We start from the raw sequence: 23,307 nt of genomic DNA, 5'->3' as shown, positions 1-23,307 counted from the left end.
GAAGATACCTCAGATTTCTTGCAGGATCAGAGAATTATCAATTCTCAGCATTGCCCTTTGGCTTATCTACTGCGCCCAGAGTGTTCACGAAATGCCTGGCATCAGTAATCGCTCATTGCAGACTTCAGGGAATCCAAATTTATCCATACCTGGACGACTGCCTGATACAAGCGGACAACAAAAACAAGCTAACAGAAGACTTACAAAGAGTCATTTACTTGCTGCAAGCCCTGGGATATACAGTCAATATAAAAAAGTCAAGGCTGATACCATCCCAAAGAATAACCTTTTTAGGTGCAGAGCTGGACACATCAAAACAGATGGCATTCCTAACTGTAGAAAAACAAGAACAACTCCCCCTCTACTTCTTGGCATTAACAAAGCAGAACCATCTAACAGCAAGAAAAATTTTGCAAGCCCTGGGTTTCATGGCATCCTGCATAATTCTGGTCCTTCATGCCAGACTGCATATGAGAAAACTACAGTGGTACCTGAAGAATTTATGGTCTCGACACAGCCTAGAAACCAAAATTCCACTAATACCATGCCTGAAGCAAGAGTTCCTATGGTGGGCTCAGGCCTGTCAATCAAACACAGGTTTGCCCTTCTACAGCATTCAACCAAGCCAAACCATCACAACGGATGCCTCAGACCTCGGTTGGGGGGCCCACATGCTGGACAAGTGCATACAAGGCCTATGGACTCAAGATCAGCTGGACCTGCACATAAATCTAAAGGAAATGCTGGCAGTAAAATTGGCAATCCAGACATTCAGACCATTACTCCAAGAAGGGCAGTTGATAAGGACGGACAACACCACAGTTATGTGGTACATCAACAAACAGGGAGGCCCACATTCATACCCTCTATGCCGGATGGCACTGGACCTATGGAATATGGCTCTGAGCTACAACATTCAGTTACAAGCAATTTTTGTACCGGGAAAAGAAAACCTTCTAGCAGATATATTAAGCAGAACTACCACGGATGCCCACGAATGGATGCTACACCCGGACATCTTCAAAGCCATCACAAGAAAATGGGGGCTACCACAAATAGACTTATTTGCATCCCCACTCAATCGCCAGCTCAAGAAATTCTGCACAAGGACGTACCACCCACTTGCTTGGAAGGTGGACTCCCTATCTTTCAGTTGGAAAAACCTGATAGCATATGCATTCCCACCACTTCCTTTGATGCACAGGGTGCTATTGAAGATCAAAGAGGAACGTCCGAGGATCATTCTGATAGCTCCAGACTGGCCAAGACAACATTGGTACCCATTACTGAGGAGCATGTCTCTGGAACAAATGTGGACACTACCCCTGATCCCATTGCTGCTAACACAGAACAGCTACAACATCCTGCATCCAAACCTAAAAACTCTGCAGCTGACTGCCTGGAACATTACATAAGAACAACTAACCCAAATTTATCCCAAAGGGTTAAAGACATTATCCTTGAGGCTCGCAGACCTTCAACAAGAAAGAATTATGCAGCAAAATGGAAAAGATACCTCATTTGGAGTACTACAAAGGGAAAAGATGTGTCACTGGTAAACATAGCTAACATCCTGGAGTACTTGGCAGAGCTCTTCCATACAGGCCTGTCCTATTCCTCCATCAAGATACACGCATCAGCTATTTCGGCAGAATACAGCTTGTATCCCCGTCTTCTCACATCCTCTGCTCAGGCAGTTTCTGAGAGGGATTAAGAATGTAAAACCTCCTAGGAAACCACCATTGCCAGCATGGGACTTGAACTTTGTGCTAGAAAAATTGACACTTCCTCCTTTCGAACCAGCAGCAACAGCAGAATTGCAATACTTATCCTGGAAGACTGCTTTCCTGCTGGCAATCACCTCAGCAAGAAGGGTTTCTGAACTACAGGCATTAATGGCAGTGCAACCCTTCCTGATCTTCCATCAAGACAGAGTGTCCATGAGAACAAATCCTACATTTATGCCTAAGGTGGTATCCAGAGTGTCTTTAAACCAGGCTATCCACCTACCTACATTCTTCCCCAACCCACAGAACAGGGGAGAAAGGCTGTTGCATACCTTGGATGTACATAGACAGTTACGCTACTACCTGGACAGAACCAAGGGCAATAGAAAAACTGACCAGCTTCTGGTAGCGTATGCAACAGGAAAGGAAGGAAAAGCAATTTCAAAACAGACAATCTCCAAGTGGATAGGAAATTGCATTAGATTTTGTTACTCCTACCATGGAAAGAAAACTCCAGAGAACATCAGGCCTCACTCAACAAGGGCTACGGCCACTACCACAGCTTTCTTACGAGGAGTGGCTACCAAGGACATTATAGAGGCTGCTACTTGGACCTCCGTGCATACATTTGCCAAGCATTATAACTTACCTTTATACTCTAGATCCCGAGCAGGGTTTGCCACTGCTGTTTTGCAAGGGATCCTAACTTCACCATAATCTCTTCTTCCTCCTCCCCTAGTTTGGCTATGGTATTCTACCCATTTGTAAGGACTGCAGATGCATCCTTGAAGGACATAGTACAGTTTTGTACCTACCATAAATGTAGATGTCCGATAGGAATGCATCTGCAGTCAGGATTACCCACCCGCCTTCCCCTCTGTGGTAGTCCTAGGGTATTTGCCCATCTTATAGCTAGCTGGGGGGGGGATCTGTTATGGTGTATTTGTTTGTATATATGTACATACATGCTTATTTTTTGTGCTTGCTCTCTACTATTTGGAAACATTGGCATTTATCCAAATTTAGCCTTCCAAGAGGGCACCTGGCATCTGGGGCAAGAAACACTGAGGAAAATGGCGTCGGCTGATGCCTTTATACCCGAAGAACTGCAGCTATGACGTCGGGTGAAGTGCGACACCAGCCGAGGCCAGACCCAGACTTTGGAATACGGCCGACCGAAGGGCAGCCTGACGACAGGACAACCCCATTTGTAAGGACTGCAGATGCATTCCTATCGGACATCTACATTTATGGTAGGTACAAAACTGTACTTTACCAGATCATGTTAAAGCAAAATTATTGGATGCACCTTTGCAGCAGGATGTGTTATTTGGAGTTAAGGCAGAAGAGATATTAAAGAAAATGGAGGATAAGGCAAAATCTATGCAAACGGTGAAGGATTTCGTACAGGATCAGCCTCCTAGATTTAGCAGAAACTGGCCAACTAAGAATTGGTCCTTTCCAATTACAGACAGACCTCAAAGGGGAAGATACAGATGTCCAAGAGGTAGAGGTCAAACACAAGGTACTTACAGGCCTCGACAATGGGTTGCATCAGGCCAGAAATAAGATGAGACAGGCCCCAACCATATAAATGGGTTCTCAACATTGCATTTCAAGGTTGCAGGTTCCACTTCACACTCTGCCAAGGTTAAAAGGAATGCCAAACCTGCCACCAAATCAATGGACAGAGGCTCAAAAACAAATTACAGCACTCATGGATATGAGAGCTATTCAAAAGGTACCATCACAGGAGTAAGGTCAAGGATTTTACTCAAGACTCTCTCTGGTACCCAGAAAGGACAAAGCCTGGAGGCCCATTCTGGATCTGTCATCTCTAAACACTTACCTGGAAGTTCCAAAATTCATAATGTTGACATTACAGCAGTTTCTTCCCATGCTGGGCAAGAAAGCTTGGCTTGTGACTTTGGACCTCAAAGAGGCATACCTGCATGTCCCTATCAGACAAAACTGCAGAAGATACCTCAGTTTCATAGCGGGCTCAATACACTACCAATTCTCTGCACTGCCCTTTGGCTTATCTACTGCGCTCAGGGTCTTCACAAAGTGCCTGGCACCAGTAATTGCATTTTGAAGACAGAAAGGAATTCAAATTTATCAATACCTCGACTGCCTGATTCAAGCAGAGAGCAAGGACATTCTTCTAAAGCATCTGGCATTTGTAAAAAAGTTAAGTTGCCTGGGGTACACAGTAAACGAAAAGAAATCAAAACTAGTGCCCTCACAAGAGATTATATTCCTGGGTGCCAGCTTGAACACAACGGCCCAGATGGCTTATCTCATGCCAGACAAACAAGGACAACTGACTCAATACTTTCAATAGATGGCAACGAAGACCCAACTCCCTGCAAGAAAAATTCTGAAGGCCTTGGGTTACATGGCATCTTGCATACTACTAATTCCATATGCCAGACTGCATATGAGGAAACTACAATGGTACCTAAAGAATGTATGGTCTTAACACTGTCAAAGTTTGGAAACAGTTATACCACTAATCCCTTGCCTTCAACAGGAGTTTCAATGGTGGGCTCAAGCTTGTCACCTCAACAAAGGACAGCCTTTTACACAACCCACAGCCAGGCAAACACTGACAACAGATGCATCGGATTACGCCTGGGGAGCGCACATGGCAGGAAAATGTATTCAGGGCACGTGGCCTGCAGAACAAAGGCATCTTCACATCAATCAAAAAGAGATGCTAGCTGTACAAAATGCGCTTAAAGCTTTAAAGGACCTGCTGCATCCAGGACAACTACTACTAAAGACAGACAACACCACAGTTATGTGGTACATAAACAAGCAAGGGGGCACTCACTCCTACCCCCTATGCAGACAAGCTATGACCTTGTAGAATACAGTTATAAGCCTGCAAGTTCATCTGCAAGCACAATTCCTGCCAGGAGACAAAAACACACTGACAGACGAACTAAGCAGAAACATCATGGATCCCCACGAATGGGAGTTGAATCCACAAATATTCAGAATAACACAGAAATGGTGGAGCCCAGAGATAGATCTGTGTTCATCCCCAATAAACTGCCAGCTACAAAAATTCTGCACAAGGAGTTACCATCTGCAAGCATGAAAAGTGGATGCCCTGTCTTTCAGCTGGGAGAATTTACAAGTATACGCTTTCCCACCTCTACCTCTCCTGCCAAAGGTACTCATAAAAGCCAGGCAGGAGGAGACGAAGATGATCCTGATTGCACCAGACTGGCCACACCAGCACTGGTACCCAAACTTAAAGAGCTTAGCAGAAGAAGCACCCTGGATTTTGCCTCAAATCTCACATCTACTGACTCAGCACAACAAACAAATACTACACAGCCAGCTAAAGACCTTAAACCTAGCTGCATGGAAGATTCCTTAGTCAAGCAAACATTGCCTTTCTCCAAAGCTGTTATGGATGTCATTCTGGAGGCCAGAAAGCCTACTCAGATAAATGGAAGAGATTCTGTGCCTGGAATCAAACTCACAGCCTTGACCCTCTTGTCCCAAACATTCCTCAGATACTACAATACTTAACTGAGATGCTGGACAAAGGACTCTTTCTCATCCATCAGGATCCACGTCTCTGTCATCTCTGCTCATTACAACACGGAACCACCAATTTTCTCTAACCCTCTGTTAAAACAGTACCTCAGAGGGGCTAAAAACATAAGACCGCCCCGCAGAGCACCTACTCCAACTTGGGACCTCAACTTTGTTTTGGAGAAGCTAACTTTACCGCCATTTGAGCCAACCAACACAGCAGAATTAAAATATATCTCTTGGAAAACTGCTCTGCTCCTGGCAATAACATCAGCACGAAGAGTTTCAGAATTACAGGCACTAATGGCAGTGGAACCTTTCCTTATTTTCCACCAGGACAGGGTGTCTTTAAGAACTAACCCTACTTTTATGCCAAAGGTGGTATCCAGTGTGGTTCTAAACCAAACTATTCACCTGCCAACTTTTTATCCTAAACCACAGAATAAAGGGGAGAGACTTCTGCACTCTTTGGACATTCATAGGCAGTTACGCTTCTACTTGGACAAAACCAAAGCTTCCAGAAAATCTGAGCAATTATTGGTAGCATATGCTGCAGGAGCACAGGGAAAGGCCATTTCAAAACAGACTATTTCAAAATGGATAGGACATTGCATACATTTCTGCTACACATACCATGGAAAACCTGTTCCTAGCAGCATTAGATCTCACTCCGCCATGTCAACAGCCACTTCAACTGCCTACCTCAGGGGAGTACCTACCAAGGATATTTTGGAAGCAGCAACTTGGAGTTCTGTACATACCTTCACCAAGCATTACCATCTGCCTCTATACTCTAAATCCAGAGCTGGCTTCGCCACTGCAGTGCTGCAGGGCCTTATAGCCACCCCTAATACCTTATAGAACCAGCCACCCTTCCTCAGCTTTGGGATTCTACCCAAGTGTAATGACTGCAGCAGTGTAATATGATGAACATAGTACAGTTTTGTACCTACCATAAAAGTAGATGTTCGAGTATATACACTGCTGCAGTCCAGGTTACCCTCCCTCTTACTGGCTGGTACGTACCAATGTCTTCTACCCTTACTACCTATGGGGAGTATTTGCTGGTAGCTGCAAGTTGTTTTTTGCTTTTCTTATGTATGTTTTATTAGCAATTGGAATTGCCTACCTATTTTAGGGTCACCTGACATCTGGGGCAAGAAAAACTGAAGAATATGGCGTCGGCTGCATCTTGTATACCCCTGTCGCAATGATGTCAGGGAGGAGGTGACAGCAGCTGACGCCGGATGAAGACTTTGGAACTCAGGCCGACTGGGGAACCACCTGACGGCAGGATAACCCAAGTGGTAATGACTGCAGCAGTGTATATACTCGAACATCTACATTTATGGTAGGTACAAAACTGTACTTTACATTTATTGGACGTCCTCAAACAATTACGTTTTTACTAAGATCTTTAAGAGATCATTTGTGTAGGTCCATGGCTGCTACTTCCCTGTTTCTATCTAGAGTTTCCATGGATAAAATATGTTCAGCTGCAACTTGGACCAGTCCTTATAACCTTTGGCTCAACTGTGCTCAGTTTCCTTCCTTAAAGTCCACCTGAGAATTCCAATAGTTGAGGATAGAAAGAAAATGGTAATCTGATAAAGAAGTGGTGTACTCACCATAATGTTCTGTCTTTATTGTCCATTTTCATTCTTCCTCAACTCCCCTCCCACCAACCTCCATCCTTTTTTACAAAAATGAGAGTTTTTAAGGACACCACTGTCCTTTAAGTTGAGCTCCAGATATGATTTCTTCAGTTAAAAATTTTGTAGTAGTACTTCCTACTTTGTCAAACAGCAAACAATATCTGAGGTATGTTAGGGGTTGGTGCATTATGGTTAAGGGAGGAGCTGGAGATATTTTTGGTGTCCACGAGCTAAAGTTAAAGGCCAAGTCAGATCAGACGATCCGATCCCAACCCAACAGTTTAGGAAGAATGTAAATGGACAGCACAGATGGAATGTTACAGTGAGTATATAACTTTTTATTTTGTATTTTAAATGAAAAATACTACCTCCGACAATTGTCATACACTAACTTTAAAACATAGGCAGTAGAATTTTTACATCAGAAATGTACAGAGATGGGCAAAATATGCTTGTTGTCCAGGCAGTGTAATGCCAGGCATGGTCATCTTTTTCAGGGAAGTCCCAGACCATCCCAGGATGGGCAATTCCTGTTCATCTGGCAGATTGGCCTTAAAATAACTGTAGGTGATGGTATTCCCCATGTAATACCCTCTTTCTGGCATTATAGCTTGCTTTAATATTGCATTTATTATTCACATGCATTCTGCATTGCAATTATCTGCACTGTTTTATCAAGTTTCATCTGAGAGTTTTTCAGTAAGAAAACCAAAAAACGGTATCAAGTAATGCTGGTTTTGCAAGGGGCTTGCTCTTAGTGATACTGTTTAAGACAACTGACCAGATAACTGATACTGGTGAGTAAAAAGCTAAGTTTTGTGAACACTGCCCTGCAAAAAGAGTCAATCACTGAAAGGTTTTATATTATGGTGGCCACATTCACACCAGCTGGTACTGTCTATTTCTCTTAAGTTACGGCCAAGTTTGTCATCTTCTGGAAGTCTCGCATAGCAAACCAAGCCAGTCTGTCTTTGTCATTATAGAGGTTAAGAGCAGTGTTTTGTGTGGCCAGTCATTTCTATTCTGACTGATCATCTGACTGCCCTGGTTCATTCTTAAAAGCAAGCCACTAGATTCAGAAATGGATATTTCTGTACTTTGTTTTTGGTCTGAGTAGTGTCTATTAAGTTGATCAAAAAGCATGCAAAGATTTTCTGTTTAATGTTGCTGTGTTGTGTATTGTTACAGGTTTCTGTTTCTTGTGGAATACCAGACTTCAGATCCAGAGATGGTATCTATGCACGCCTTTCAGAGAGCTTCCCTGATCTTCCAGATCCACAGGCAATGTTTGATATTGACTACTTCAAACGAGATCCAAGACCATTTTTCAAGTTTGCAAAGGTATTGAGTTGAAAACTTTTGAGAATTTGAATACTTTACTACACCTTCATATAGAATTTGAAGTTGCCTTGATATTGTAATGTTAGATGCTCATTCACTGCTGCAGTAGTCCTAGCTTTATGGTTTATATCCTGAGTAGAATTTAATAGCCCAACAGTTTCCAGAGCTTAAGGCCACCTTCCACATGCCCAGCTGTTGGCAACTCGAGGATCAGTAGTGCTAAGCCTTGTAGACATTTACTGCTACTGAATAGCAGCCCTCTTGTAGGCCATTGGTGATTGACAGTCTTCTAACAACTGTTAGTCACTGGGCAGATAAGTTTCCTTCAGGGGATAAAACGTCTGTATTATGTTATCAGAACAGATGTTCTTCGTGTTTCACTGTTGCAATCATTACATTTGGGTAATCCTGCTGGCAGGTTGCCCTCAGTCAGCCTGAATTCCAAAGTCTTGGGTCCTGCGTCGGCTGTCGTCGCTCCTTCCCTGACGTCAGGGGTATAAAAGAGGCAGCAGACGACATTTTCTTTAGTCTTTCTTGGCCGTGCGGTGCCTGAAGCAGAAGCAGTTCGCAAGTGTCGGTCGGTTGACTCCTGATGTTTTCGAGTTCGAATTTCAGATCCGAAGTCTTCTATAAAGCTAAGTACCCCATTGGGGAAACTATTTTCCTGCTCCCGAACTGATGTCAGAAAAAGTTAATTGTATTTCTTGTGGGAAGCAAATACCTCATAAGGATTTTCATTCTTACTGTATTCCGTGCCTAGACTCTGATCATCATTTTCTGGGCTGTCGGTTTTGTGCTAGATTTAACCAACGCACTATTAAGCATCAGTATGATTTTGCTTTAAACTACTTTGGACGCAGATTTAATTATCCAGAAATGTCGTTGGAAAGCCATCCGACTACCAGAGTTCACAAGAAACAAAAAGAAAGACAGCCGAGGCCCAAAACAGATGTCGAAGCTTCTCCTAAGCCAGTCGCCGGTTCGCTGTTTCTCTGAGGCGCTTTCGCAGCCCCTGACGACTGCTACTTTAGAGTCACAGGCCGCTTCAGATTCCCACGTGGAGTTGGTCATGCCGCTGGAAACTCAAGGTATTGAAGCCTTGGACGCTAATCCTTCAGATGGGTCCGGAGCCGCTGAGCAGGCACCGGCTTCTGAGGGTGTATTCAGACCCAAACATCTATACATCAAACCAACTTCAAAGGCAGACTAAAGCACCTTCAAAGGCAAAGAAGCAACCTCAAGAGCCACGTGGACAGGCCTCCATGCCCAAAAAAACAGATGCTCAAAATGGCCGAAGACTTGATTACCCTGATCAGGGGTTCCCATCCCCCTCCTGATCAGAGGCCTAGGCAAGAGACTGACTATGAATCTTCAGATCAGATTTCCATTTCTTCTGATTCCTCTTCTGATCAGGAATATTCTTTTCCCCCCTATGAGGATTCTGATGCTGAAGAATCCATACCTTCAGCTTCTCCTCCTGAGGATTATTCTTTTGGGGAAACCTTGCATACCATGAGGGAGCATTTCCACTGGGAGAGCCAAGATTTTTCAGAGTCTAAAAAGAAGCTCCAGGATTTCCTGTTACTACCTCAGCACAAGCTACTAGCCATCCCTCCTGTGTTAGACATTGTAGATGTGTTTTCAGAGTCTAGCCTTACCTCTGACTCCTTACCTCCAGCTCCGGTTAAGCCTGACAGATATTACTGGGTTCCTGACCCACATAAATTCCTTTATAAAAATCCTGCTGCGGACCCAGGAACTATTTCTCAGGGTTCCAAGGGTGTTAAGCCGCTGCAAAAAAACCCCCTACCCCTTCTGACAGGGATTCTAGGGCACTGGATAGATGGGGAAAAAAGGTTTACACATCTGCTACCTTGGCTATAAGGGCCTTAAACGGTCAGTTTCATATGCTCAAATATCAGTAACATGTCATGGCATTGCTTAAACAGAAAATGTTAAACTCTGAATGTGCAGAAAACAAGGAAATGCAGGATATATTGCATGCAGCTGAACAATTTGGAAAGCATACTTTGCAATGTGGTTTTGATTCTTTAGAGGCCTCCTGCAGGGCCGCTGTTACAGGTTCTGTAATTAGAACTCTTAGAATAGCAAACGTAGATCCCCTGGACTCGAGCCGTGAATCAGAAGCAAACTCGCCTGCTGCTTTTTGTCACACAACTTTATTCGATAACTGCCAGCACCACAAAGTACATCTAGTAAGAATGGTTGAGCGCTTTCATCTGCATTTACCAGATTTCTTCAGAACCATTTCCCCTAACATGTCACTTCCTTTATATACACAAATTTTTGGCGCCAAAAAGTTAATTACATAATTGGTTAAAAACAAAATTGTTAATTAAAAACAAAATCACTCAATTAACATTTGTTGAGAATAAAAATACAATAAAAAGTCACAAAAATATGTATATTAACCACTGTCATAAAATGTACTATATACTAGTACTAAAGTGCTTTTCTGTAATTAGAAGGCATGCTTGGTTAAAGGAACAAAATCTGCCTGATCATGTTAAAGTTAGATTATTAGATGCACCTTTACAGCATGATTCTTTGTTTGGTGTTAAGGCAGAAGAGGTGTTAAAGAAAATGGAGGACAATGCTAAATCTATGCAAATGGTCAAAGATTTCTTACAAGTACAGCCACCTAGGTTTAGTAGACACTGGCCAACAAAGAATTGGTCCTTTCCTGTGTCAGACCGACCACAAAGGGGCAGACCCAGACGCCCTAGAGGCAGATCCCAGCCCCAAGGTTCATACAGGTCAAAGCAATGGGGTGCTTCTACCTCCAAAAGTGGAGAAGACAAATCACAACCTTACAGGAAACGGTCCCAATGACTTCCCCTTGCCTGCACCAAGCACTTATTTCCTGGCAGCACCCTTAGGGAGAAAATTAGCACTTTTTTCTCAAAACTGGCACATTATAACCCAGGACAAGTGGAGTTCTAAATATCATGTCGCAAGGCTACAAGTTCCATTTCCATACCCTGCCAAAGGCAAACAGCTGGCCAGATCTACCACAACATCAATGGGCAGAGGCACAAAAACAAGTCTCATCCTTCATGGACAATGAGGGCCATTCAGCCAGTGCCAGAGCAAGAGCGGGGACAAGGATTTTATTCGACTGTTCTTGGTACCCAGAAAGGACAAGGCCTGAAGGCCAATACTGGACCTATCGATTCTGAATACATTCCTGGATATACCAAAATTCAAAATGTTGACTTGCAGCAGTTACTGCCCATGCTGGACAAGAAAGCTTGGCTTGTAACTTTAGACCTAAAAGAGGCATACCTGCATGTCCCAATCAGACAAATATGCAGGAAGATACCTCAGATTCAAGGCTGGCTCAATGCATTACCAATTCTCTGCACTGCCCTTTGGCTTATCTACTATGCCCAGGGTCTTTACAAAGCGCCTGGCACCAGTAATTGCATTCTGCAGACAAAGAGGAATACAAATATATCCTTACTTGGATGACTAATTCAAGCAGAGAACAAGGACATCCTTTTACAGCATCTGGCGTTTGTGAAAAAGCTTCTAACATGCCTAGGGTACACAGTCAACGAAAATAAATCAAAACTAGTACCCTCTCAAGAGAATATTCCTGGGTGCAAGCTTAAATACAACTGCCCAGATGGCTTATCTCACACCAGACAAACAAAGACAACTGACTGCCTACATAAATATGTTAGCAACAAAGGCCCAGTTATCTGCAAGAAATATTCTGCAGGCTTTGGGCTTCATGGCATCCTGCATCCTACTAATACCATATGCAAGACTGCTTATGAGAAAACTTCAATGGTACCTAAAAAGTGTTTGGGACTCAACATTGCCACAGGCTGGAAACTATAATTACTCTCATTCCCTGCCTGCAACAGGAGTTTCACTGGTGGGCAAAGGCTTGTCACCAAAACAAGGGACACCCAATTCACATTACCCCCAGCCAGGCAAACACTAACAATGGATGTGTCAGATTATGCCTGGGGGGCACACATGGCAGGAAGATGCATTCAGGGAACATGGACCTCAAACCAAATGCATCTACGTATCAATCAAAACGAGATGCTAGCTGGTCAAAATGCCCTGACAGCCTTCAAGGACCTACTACAACCAGGACAACTACTGATAGACAGACAACATCACGGTCATGTGGTATATAAACAAGCAGGGGGCACACATTCTTACCCCCTTTGCAGACTAGCCATGACTTTGTGGGACACAGCATTGACTTAAATTCCTGCCAGGAAGGAAAAATACTCTGGCAGATGAACTAAGCAGAAACCTCATGGATCCCCACGAGTGGTAGCTGGATCCACAAGTCTTCAACATAATAACAAGGAAATGGGGATGCCCAGACATAGATCTATTTGCTTCCCCTCACAACTACCAACTACAGAGGTTCTGCACAAGGATTTATCACAGACAAGCATGGAAAATGGACGCCCTATCCTTCAGCTGGAAAAACCTATCAGTATATGCCTTTCCCCCTCTGCCTCTCCTCCCCAAGGTACTCCTAAAGGTCAGACAGGAAAAGCCAAAGATAATACTGATTGCCCCAGACTGGCCCCACCAGCACTGGTACCCAGTATTAAGGAGCTTGTCTCAGTGTCCAGGCTGGACTCTACCTCAAGTACCGTATCTACTGTCCTAGCAAAACAATCCGATCCTGCACAGCCAGCTCAGGACTTTAAACCTGGCAGCATGGCAGATAATGTAGTCATACAAAACGCACCTCTCAGCAAAGCTGTGATGGATGTCATTTTAGAAGCCAGAAGGCCTAATACTAGAAAATCTTATGCTGGAAAATGGAAGCGATTCTGTGCTTGGAACCAGGCACAAGGACCAGATACAGCTGTGCCAGATATTCCTCAGATTTTACAATACTTAACTGAGATACTGGACAAAGGCCTATCTTTCTCATCTATTAAAATTCATGCCTCTGCCATTTCGGCTTATTACAATGTGGAGCCACCAATCTCTTCTCACCCCTTATTAAAACAGTACCTCAGAAGAGCCAAAAATTTAAGGCCTCCAAGGAGATCACCAATGCCTGCATGGGACCTCAACTATATCTTGGAAAAACTCACCCTGCCTCCTTTTGAGCCAGCTGCTACTGCTAATATAAAGTTTTTATCTTGGAAAACAGCTCTGCTCCTAGCAATAACTTCTGCAAGATGAGTTTCAGAGCTACAAGCACTCATGGCTGTGGAACCTTTTATCATTTTTTATCCAGACAGGGTCTTCCTGAGGACAAACCCAACATTTATGCCTAAAGTGGAGTCCAGTGTGGCTCTTAACCAAACCATTCATCTGCCAACTTTTTATTCAAATCCACAGAACAAGGGGGAAAGAATTCTGCATTCTTTGACGTACACAGCTTAGATTCTACTTGGACAGAACCAAAGTTTTCAGAAAGACAGAGCAATTACTAGTGGCATATGCTGTAGGATCACAAGGAAAGGCTGTCTCAAAGCAGACTATTTCAAAGTGGATAGGCCACTGCATTCGTTTCTGCTACTTAAACCATGGCAAGCCAGTGCCTAAGGGCATTAGGCCACATTCCACCACAGCTACAGCCACTTCAGCAGCCTTTCTCAGGGGAGTACCAACCAAGGACATTTTAGAGGCAGCTACTTGGAGTTCAGTGCACACCTTTACAAAGCACTATCATCTGCCACTCTACTCTAAATCCAGGGCAGGCTTTGCCACTGCAGTACTTCAGGGTCTCATAGCCGCTCCTAATGCAGTTTAGCTCCAGCCTCCCAACCATAGCTTTGGGAATCTACCCAAATGTAATGACTGCAACAGTGAAACACGAAGAAAGTACAGTTGTGTACACTTACCATAAATGTAGATGTTAGAGTGCTCAATTCTTGCCAGGAAAGCTAAATACACTGGCAGATGACCTAAGCAGAAATCTCATGGACCCACATGAGTGGAAACTGGAACCAAAGATATTCAACATGTTGAGAAACAAATGAGGGAGCCCAGAGATGGACCTGCTTGCCTCCCCCCAGAACTACCAGTTGGACAAATTCTGCACAAGGACTCCCCAAAGACAAGCTTGGAAAGTGGATGCCCTGTCCTTCACCTGGAAAAACATGTCAGTTTTTGCATTTCCCCCTCTGCCTCTCCTCTCCAAGGTGTACTACTAAAGATCAAACAGGACACACCAAGGACAATACTGATTGCACCAGACTGGCCATGCCAACACTGGTACCCCCTTGCGCCATGTCACTGCTGACACCATGGCACCTTCCTCAGACTCCTGCCCTGCTGTCACAGCAGGAGGGCCAGATTCTGCACCCATAGCTTCAAACCCTGAACCTGGCAGCCTGGCTAATTACCTGATCTCTCCGTTACCATCCCTCAGTAAGCAAGTGATGGATGTAGTTTTGGAAGCAAGGAGGGCCTAGTACTCGAAAATCCTATGCTGAAAAATGGAAAAGATTCTGTTCCTGGAGCCAGACTCAGGGGATGGGCACAGCAGCGCCCAATTTACCTCAGATTCTAAAATACTTAACGGATACTTCACAAGGGCCTTTCCTTTTCCTCCATCAAAATTCACACCTCAGCCATTTCAGCTCATTACAATACAGAACCCACCCCTCTTCTCTCATTCACTGCTGAAGCAGTTTTTCAGAGAGGCCAAAAACTTAAGACCACCCAGGAGAGCCCCTACTCCAGCCTGGGACCTTAACTCTGTACTGGAAAAAGCTCACTTTACCTCCCTTTGAGCCAGCTGCAAATGCAGAGTTGAAATTCCTTTCTTGGAAAACAGCCTTTCTTCTAGCCATCACTTCAGCAAGAGGGGTGTCTGAATTACAGGCCCTCATGGCAGTGGAGCCTTTCATCATCTTTCATGCGGACAGGGTGTCCCTCAGGACCAATCCCTCCTTCATGCCCAAGGTGGTATCCAGTGTGGCCCTTAATCAGTCCATTCATTTGCCAACCTTCTTTTCTAATCCACAGAACAAAGGGGAATGAATACTGCACTCCTTGGGCGTGCACAGACAACTTAGATTTTACTTGGACAGGACTAAACCTCTCAGGAAATCAGAACAGCTGCTGGTTGCATTTGCTGCAGGGGCAGAGGGGAAGGCCATTTCAAAGCCAACCATTTGTAAGTGGATAGGCCACTGCATTCATTTCTGCTATAAGCACCATGGAAAACCTACCCCACAGGGGATACGACCACGGCTGCATCTATCTCAACAGCCTTTCTCAAAGGTGTCCATACCAGGAACATCCTAGAAGCTGCTACCTGGAGTTTACGTTCACCAAGCATAATCACTTGCCAATTTTTTCCAAATCCAGAGCGGCTTTGCCACTGCAGTCTTGCAGGGCCTTATAGCTGGTCCTAATGCTATTTAATTACCTCCTCCCATCCTTAGCTTTGGGAATCTACCCAAATGTGATGACTGCAACAGTGAAACACGAAGAACATAGTACAGTTGTGTACACTTACCATAAATGTAGATGTTCGAGTGTATTTACTGTTGCAGTCCTGGTTACCCTCCCTCCAGCCATCTGACTTCTATTGACTCTACCTCTATTCTTGTTTGCTGTGCTTAAAGCTTTTTGGTTTTTTTTTTGCTTTTTTGTTGGAGGTGTAACCTTGTATGTAATTGCTTCCCATTATGGGGGCACCTGACATCTGGGGCAAGAAAAACTGATGTAGTGGCATCAGCTGCATGCTTTATACCCTTGACTACCTGACGTCATGAAAGATGAGACAGCATCCAATGCAGGACCCAAGACTTTGATAATCAGGCAGACTGAGGACTACTGCAAGCAGATAACCCAAATGTGATGACTGCAACAGTGAATACACTTGAACATCTACATTTATGGCAAGTGTACACAACTTTCTTCCTTCCAGTCACAAAAAGACAAAAAATTTCAAGCTGCCTTTCCGTCTTCAGCAGGATGCAAATTTACCTGAGTCCTAAATCCTTCCCAACTGTCCCAGTTTTTGACTGAAATTTTAGGTCTGTCCATCTTAAAACTACTAACAGTTGGAGAAAGGATGGAGAGTTACACTTAATAAGTGATTAGTTATAAAATACTTTTGTAGTTCAGAAAACATATAATGTTAAGTTGTCAATCTCGCCTTCATTCTTGCTGGATGGGTTCGGAGCCGACCTCGGCTCCGACTCGGCCACTCTAAAAGCTCGAGAGTTGGTTCCACCGGCTCGAGGCTCCCCTTATATCCCACAATGCTAGGCGGTATTACCTCAGATCTCGTTTGCCGCTACAGCGATCGAGGTGTTGTTTTTCTACCGGCTCAGGTCAGTTGTTTAATCAGTCTATTTAAACTAGTTAAATCCCCTTTTCTTAACTTAGTTTTTCATATTTCCCTTAGTTTAGGGTATTTCATCCCTTTCTTCCATTATTCCTCTATTTTTTTTCCTCAAGAACTTTTAAGTTCTTCCCTTAGGCCTTCGGGCCCTGCTATCCCTAAGTGGAGTGTTTGTGTTTTGTTAGGGTTATTGTTATATCTAAGCTAACTAATTTTTAATTAGTTTAATCTAGGTATATTTCTTCATAGTGTAATCGGTGTGTGTGTGTTCTGTGTGGAGGTTACACTTTCGATCCTTGATAATGTCCAAGGATTCAAAGGTCTCAGGCTTCAAGAAGTGTGACTCGTGCTGTCAGAAAATGTCTCTGACAGACGGTCACACTTCTTGTGTTTACTGCCTGGGACCTTTACACCTGCAGGACTCTTGTGCTGTATGCCATGGCTTCAGCCCCAGAGTCCTGCAGGAAAGAAAAAATAAACTTATATTGAGAGGTTTACTTAAGCCTGAGGGTTCCCTTACTGCTACTTCGGGCAAACCCTCTAAGGCTTCTAGGTCCTCGGCTCCAGCTTCTGAGTCGAGGCCTAAGGCTTCAAAACCTCCTTCTACATCAGCTCCGGCTGGAGCCGATGAGTCTCAGACTGCAGCTTCTGTGGTTTCCTCGGCTCCGGCTGGAGCCGAGGTATTGGAAATTCCTGTGTCGGCTCCGACTAAACCTTCGGAGCCGACATCTAGAAAGAGGTCCAGGTCACCGTCCCTTGGCTCCGTTCATTCGGCTCCAGCATCTCCCTTGCTGTCTGAACGGAGCCATAGATCTCACTCCTCTAGGTCATCAAGGCTTTCGGACCATGACCTTCAGAGGGTAGTGAGTCGACTTCTTAAGTCCGGGGCACTGGCCCAAATGCTTCAGAGCCCAACTCAGTCGATGCTTGACCCTGTTCCTCATTACGTTCCTCCTTCGACTCCTTTGAGCTCGGAGCCGGGGTGTTTCGGAACCGAGACTGTGGTAGCGTCGGAGCCGATCCAAATGTCTTCGGCTCCGTCGTCGGCTCCGTTTTCTTCCTTGGAAGAATCTCGGCGCCGGACTTCCCTAGTCGGCTCCGAGGGGGTGAGTGGCATCGGACCCTTGTCCGACCCCGCTCTCCCTCTCGGTGCTTCGGCGCTGGTGAGTTCGGCTCCATCGGCCTCGAGCCATCACTGTCGGTGCCGAGGAGGTTTTCAGCTTCTCGGGCGGGGACCTCTGGCTCTGCCTGACAGGGGTGCGTTCGAGGTCATGCGGAGTGTGTTGGAACCTGGTTCAACTCCACAGTCGGCTCTGTCCGCCCCTCCCTCTTCGGTGCCTCAGGTCAAGTCTACTCACTCTCTCATCCCAGACCGCAGAGAGCCAGCTCCTCAGGAATCCCCTGTGGGATCTCATCCTCTTCGAGGCCTCTCCTGAATTGGCAGAAGAGCCCCTCGGAAGAGAAAGTGTAAGAGGAAACACATAGACTCACCTGAGTCCGTCACCTCTGACACAGATTTAGAGGATTCGAGGTTCCCCGTTTCCCTTCTGAAGATGTCTCCTTTGCAGACATTCTAGAAATCCTCAAACAGAGGGGAAATTGGCCAGCCCTCAACCCTTCGGAGGATGAATCTGTGTATCTTGAGGCGTTTGGCTCTCGCCTTCCACCTCCTGGGTGTCTCCCCTTGACCCCCTCATGCAGGTGGTAGCAAAAAAGGCATGGACGGCTCCTGATTCAGTGGACCCCACTCCCAGGAGACCCTCAAAATTTATCACGGCACCAGCAGATAAACAATTTTTGACCAAGGGAGTTTCTGTGGATGCTATGGTGGTTGCTGCTGCCACTAAGAAGTAACTGGCTGATCCTTCAGTGCCTGTCCATCCACCTAACAAGGAATCTAGGTCTATGGACAGGTACGGGAAGCGGATGTTCTCATCAGCGACCTTTGCAATGCGTTCGCTGAATTACCTATGCCATTTTACTCGTCTTCAAAGAGACTTGATCAAAGAAGCGAGTGACATGTTGAAGGATCCTACAGCTGCGGGTTTCCAGGACAAGATGAACACTCAGCTGGCTACCCTGAATTCTATAGCTAACTCCTCCATGCGCCTCCTTTCGTATGTGGCTGATGGAGTGAGCAGAGCCGCAGGGACAGGTGTCGCCTTACGTCGGCATGCCTGGATGCGACTATGCAATTTTGCGGACCCCTTTAAAACGTCTTTCACCAATTCCCCGTTTGATGGATCATCTCTCTTTGGTCCTCAGGTGAAAGAAACCCTGACTAGGTGCGAGACGGGGGGCAAAACCCTATCTGCCGTCGGAGTGCGTTTTTCTACTCCTTCTAGACCTTACCCCAAAGGCCAGAAAAGTGGGAAAATGTGGTTCCGCAAACAATCGCAAGGGAATTTGCCTGACGCACAGAGTTGTTTTCCCTCCAGAGGCAGAGGAGGGAACAATAATGGTAGACGTCGCCCTAGAGGCAGAGGGGGTCCGCAGAACGAAGGCAATCGAGAAACCTTTTCCGATAAGCCTTTTCAGCATCCCTGAGGTGTTGCCCGACTGTCCACCTTCAGAGGCAGTCGGGGGAAGATTGTCACTGTACCCAGATGCCTGGCTATCCCTAACTCAAGACAAGTGGGTACAGTCCATTTCCGAAGGCTATTCCATTCCCTTCGTTCGCATTCCAAACCAATCAAAAAAATCCGTTCCAGATGTTCCACCCGCTCAAAGGGATCTTGCAACTTTGGAAATTTCAAAGCTGCTTGCAAAAAGAGCAATTCAGCCAGTTCCAGCAGACCAGCAAGGATCCGGAATCTACTCCAGGTTCTTTTTAGTTCTAAAGAAAACAGGGGACTGGAGACCAATTTTGGATCTCAGTATCTTGAACAAGTCTGTCAAGAAAACAAGATTTCGGATGGTCACGCTACAGTCCATCCTTCCCCTATTGGGAAAGGACAACTGGATGTGCTCTATAGACCTTCAGGATGCGTACTATCATATAAAAATGAACAGACGCTCAGAAGATTCCTCCGCTTCAGGCTGGGAACCAGTCATTTTCAATTCAGAGCCCTGCCCTTTGGTCTCACCACAGCCCCCCGGGTGTTTACCAAATGCATGGCAGTGGTAGCTTCTCACCTGAGACGTCAAGGATTCCAGGTGTTTACATATTTGGACGACTGGCTCCTCACAGCTCCCACCAAGCATCTTCTTCTAATGGCCAGGGACTACACCTTTCGCATTTGTCAAAACTTAGGCATTTCAATAAATTGCGAAAAGTCTGTTTTGTCGCCTTGTCGTGTTATTACCTTCATAGGCGCAAATCTAGACACAGTCAATATGTCTGCGAGGCTAACAGATCAGAGAATAACAGACATACGCAAACTGGTCTCGCTCCTCTTCAGCAGCAACAGAGTCAAAGCCAGGTTAGTTCTGAAAGTATTGGGGATTATGGCGGCTGCCATACCTCTGCTTCCATTAGCCAGATTCCACATGAGACTCCTTCAATGGATGCTCTTCACACAATGGTCGTACCAGCAACTTCCGATGTCCCACACCATTATGATTACGCAAACATGCAGGAATTATCTTCAGTGGTGGATGTCTTCCCCTCAGCTCTTCTTGGGAAGACCCTTTGTTCCTCCCCCTCCGGTTGCTACTCTGACAACGGACGCCTCCCTGATCGGGTGGGGGGGGCATTATCAGGGCAGAACTGTCCAGGGCACATGGCAACCAGACGAATGCCACTTGCACATAAATGTTCTAGAGATGAGAGCAGTGCTTTTAGCGTTGCAAGCCCTTCAAGACTCTCTTCCCTTGGGAACGATAGCAATCCAGACAGACAATATGTCTGTAGTGTGGTATATCAACAAACAAGGCGGAACCAGGTCCTATCCCTATGTAGAAGCACTCAGACTGTGGCAATGGGCGATTTCTTCTCAGCGGTTTCTGATAGCAATGCACATCCCCGGGAAGTCCAATCAAATCGCGGACAAGTTGAGCAGAGCTATCCTCATGCCTCACGAGTGGTCTCTGAAAGATTCTATTGTGAGAAAAATTTTTCTCAAGTGGGGTCAGCCTTGCTGCGACCTTTTTGCTACTCCCCAAAACAGCAAGTGCAAGGATTACTTCACCCTATTCCCGCTACCAGGCCAGCCCAGCAGAGACGCTCTAGTCCAAGTTTGGCCCCGGGGACTTCTGTATGCATTTCCTCCCTTCCCACTAATCTCTCAAGTGATACAGAAAGCTATCGCTCAGAAGGCCTCCTTGATCCTCATTGCTCCTTACTGGCCTCGACAGGTTTGGTTCCCCTTTCTACATCAATTTCTGTTGGAGCAACCTTGGCATCTGGACCTAGTTCCAGATCTTTTGATCCATCAGTCGGGTCAGTTTCATCGCTCCCTCCCCTCTCTGAACCTCACTGCTTGGTTCCTCCAATTCTAACCTTAGCCAGGCTTCCTCAAATATCTCACGCTGTTCGAGATATTTTGATGGCTTCCCATAAATCTTCCACTCGGAAGATTTATCTCAGTAAGTGGAAACGTTTCGCCTATTGGGCTCAAGGAAGGGACATAGATCCTTTCACGGCTTCCATCCAAATAGTCCTTGATTTTCTAGCTGAACTCTTCCATGCAGGTTCATCTCCTTCTACTCTTAAAGTTCAATTGGCAGCTATTTCTAACTTTCATGTGGGCGTCTCAGAGTCTGCCATAATGTCCCACAAGCTTTGCAAAGCCTTTTTAAAGGGAGTTTTTCTACTCAGACCTCCTATAAGAAATCCTCCTCCTCCTTGGGACCTAAATTTAGTTCTCAGTTCCTTGATTCTCCCCCCTTTCGAACCTGCAGCTTCCTGTTCTTTAAAATTGCTATCATGGAAGACACTCTTCCTGGTAGCTATTACTTCAGCTAGAAGAGTTTCAGAACTTCATGCACTCAGCTGTCGACCTCCTTATTTGTTGTTCCATAAGGACAGGGTATCCTTGCGAACCAACCCGTCCTTTTTACCCAAAGTAGCCTCTGCGTCTAACCTAAATCAAAGTATTAACCTCCCTGTGTTTTTTCCAGAATATTCTAATAGGTCTGAACAAAAATTGCATTGGCTAGATGTTCATCGTCAGTTAAGGTACTATTTGGATAGGACCAAACAATTCAGAAAAACTGACCAGTTGTTTGTCTCTTATGCAGAAGGCAGAAAGGGACTTTCTGTTTCCAAGGTTTCACTATCCAGATGGCTAACATCTCTGATTTCCCTTGTTTATGAAATTAGACACCAAAAGCTGCCTAACAAACCTAAGGCTCACTCCACCAGAGCTTTGGCTACTTCTATTGCCTTCCAAGACAGGCTGCCTATTGACACCATTTGTGCAGCGGCTACTTGGGCTACTCCTCACACTTTCATTTCTCATTACAAGTTGGATTTAGCTTCTAGACATAGAGCTAACTTTGGTTCCACTGTTCTCAAGAGTCTGTTCCGATAGGCCACCGGGACAAGGTGCTAGGACGCGGTCCCATCCAGCAAGAATGAAGGCGAGATTGACAACTTAACATATAGAAGTTATGTTCTTACCATAACGTTCCATGTTAGTTGTCTTCTTCTTCTCTTCAAGGCATCCCCTCCTTCCCCCTAGCCTGGACAGACCTAGAGGAGTTTGATTGTGACCTCTCTTTCTACCACCTCTATTGTACATAGGTATATGCTATTCTGTGCATATATTCCTTCTTCAGGTTTTCAGGTGACCACCTTCCCTTCCTTTTGTAGAGGTGGGTTCTTTTTCCTTTCCAGTGGGTCTGGAGTTATTTTTGGCTGGGCATAGCTTACAAACGAGATCTGAGGTAATACCGCCTAGCATTGTGGGATATAAGGGGAGCCTCGAGCCGGTGGAACCAACTCTCGAGCTTTTAGAGTGGCGGTGGGCCGAGGTCGGCTCCGAACCCATCCAGCAAGAAAGAAGGCGAGAAGAAGACAACTAACATGGAACGTTATGGTCAGAACATAACTTCTATTTAATTAACATTGTCCTATTTTGCCAGTGTTCCAAGTTAATCATGTTAATATTTTAAGTGTCCTTGAGTGACCATAATTGGTTGAGAGCAATGAGTGACTCTGATATGGCCATTTCTGGTTCCTCATACCATTCATCTTTTACCTTTGCTCCCTCTAAGGTAGTCCCTTCATTCCCCATAGACCAGATATTTGATGCATCTTCTGTTATTGGAGTGAATCTTTCCCTCTAGCCCAGAGTGTGATTCCTGTCCACAGGGATGATTTGCCTGTCAGGAGTCTGTCTACTTGTAAAGAATTTCCTGTCATTAACAAAAAAAAGGCAAGTTAAACATTTGTCTTCCCTTGTCTCAGTTTGGACAAGAGTGATTTATTTGGCTTAGTCCAGGGTTTAGTTTTTTAGGCTCATGACCCTTCTGTTCCTGGTGTTACTGGTAAGAGAAAAAGGAACTAGTCATTTTCTGAAAATTCCCAGTATACTGAACAGGAAAATGATTTTGATGAGAACTTCTACATTCTGTCTTCAGGTAACCAATTCTGATTTTGAGGCGGTTGTTTTCTCTTATAGTCCCTTGGGAGAACTTACTGATGTCCTATTCTCATGTTGCAAGACAGTAGGGAGACAGGTGCCTGTAGCACTGGACATCCAGCCATATATCAAAGTCTTATGAAAGGGGGTACATACGACGTAGCATGTCATAGCCATGAACAGACGGC

At 45.1% G+C, this 23,307-nt stretch overlaps 1 protein-coding gene across 1 annotated transcript in view; it reads left to right on the top strand.

Moving 5' to 3' along the window:
• SIRT1 (sirtuin 1) overlaps nt 1-23,307 on the top strand; it is a 1,558,788-nt gene that overhangs the window by 545,000 nt on the left and 990,481 nt on the right. The window contains exon 4 of the mRNA XM_044056380.1: nt 8,123-8,275. Coding sequence (XP_043912315.1) covers nt 8,123-8,275 — 153 coding nt within the window. The remainder of the gene's footprint in view (nt 1-8,122; nt 8,276-23,307) is intronic.

Source organism: Protopterus annectens, chromosome 14.part0 (genome assembly GCF_019279795.1).
Source record: "Protopterus annectens isolate FY-2018-M chromosome 14.part0, PAN1.0, whole genome shotgun sequence".
Classification (NCBI taxonomy): domain Eukaryota; kingdom Metazoa; phylum Chordata; order Ceratodontiformes; family Protopteridae; genus Protopterus; species Protopterus annectens.
This window is presented reverse-complemented; position numbering and strand designations above follow the sequence as displayed.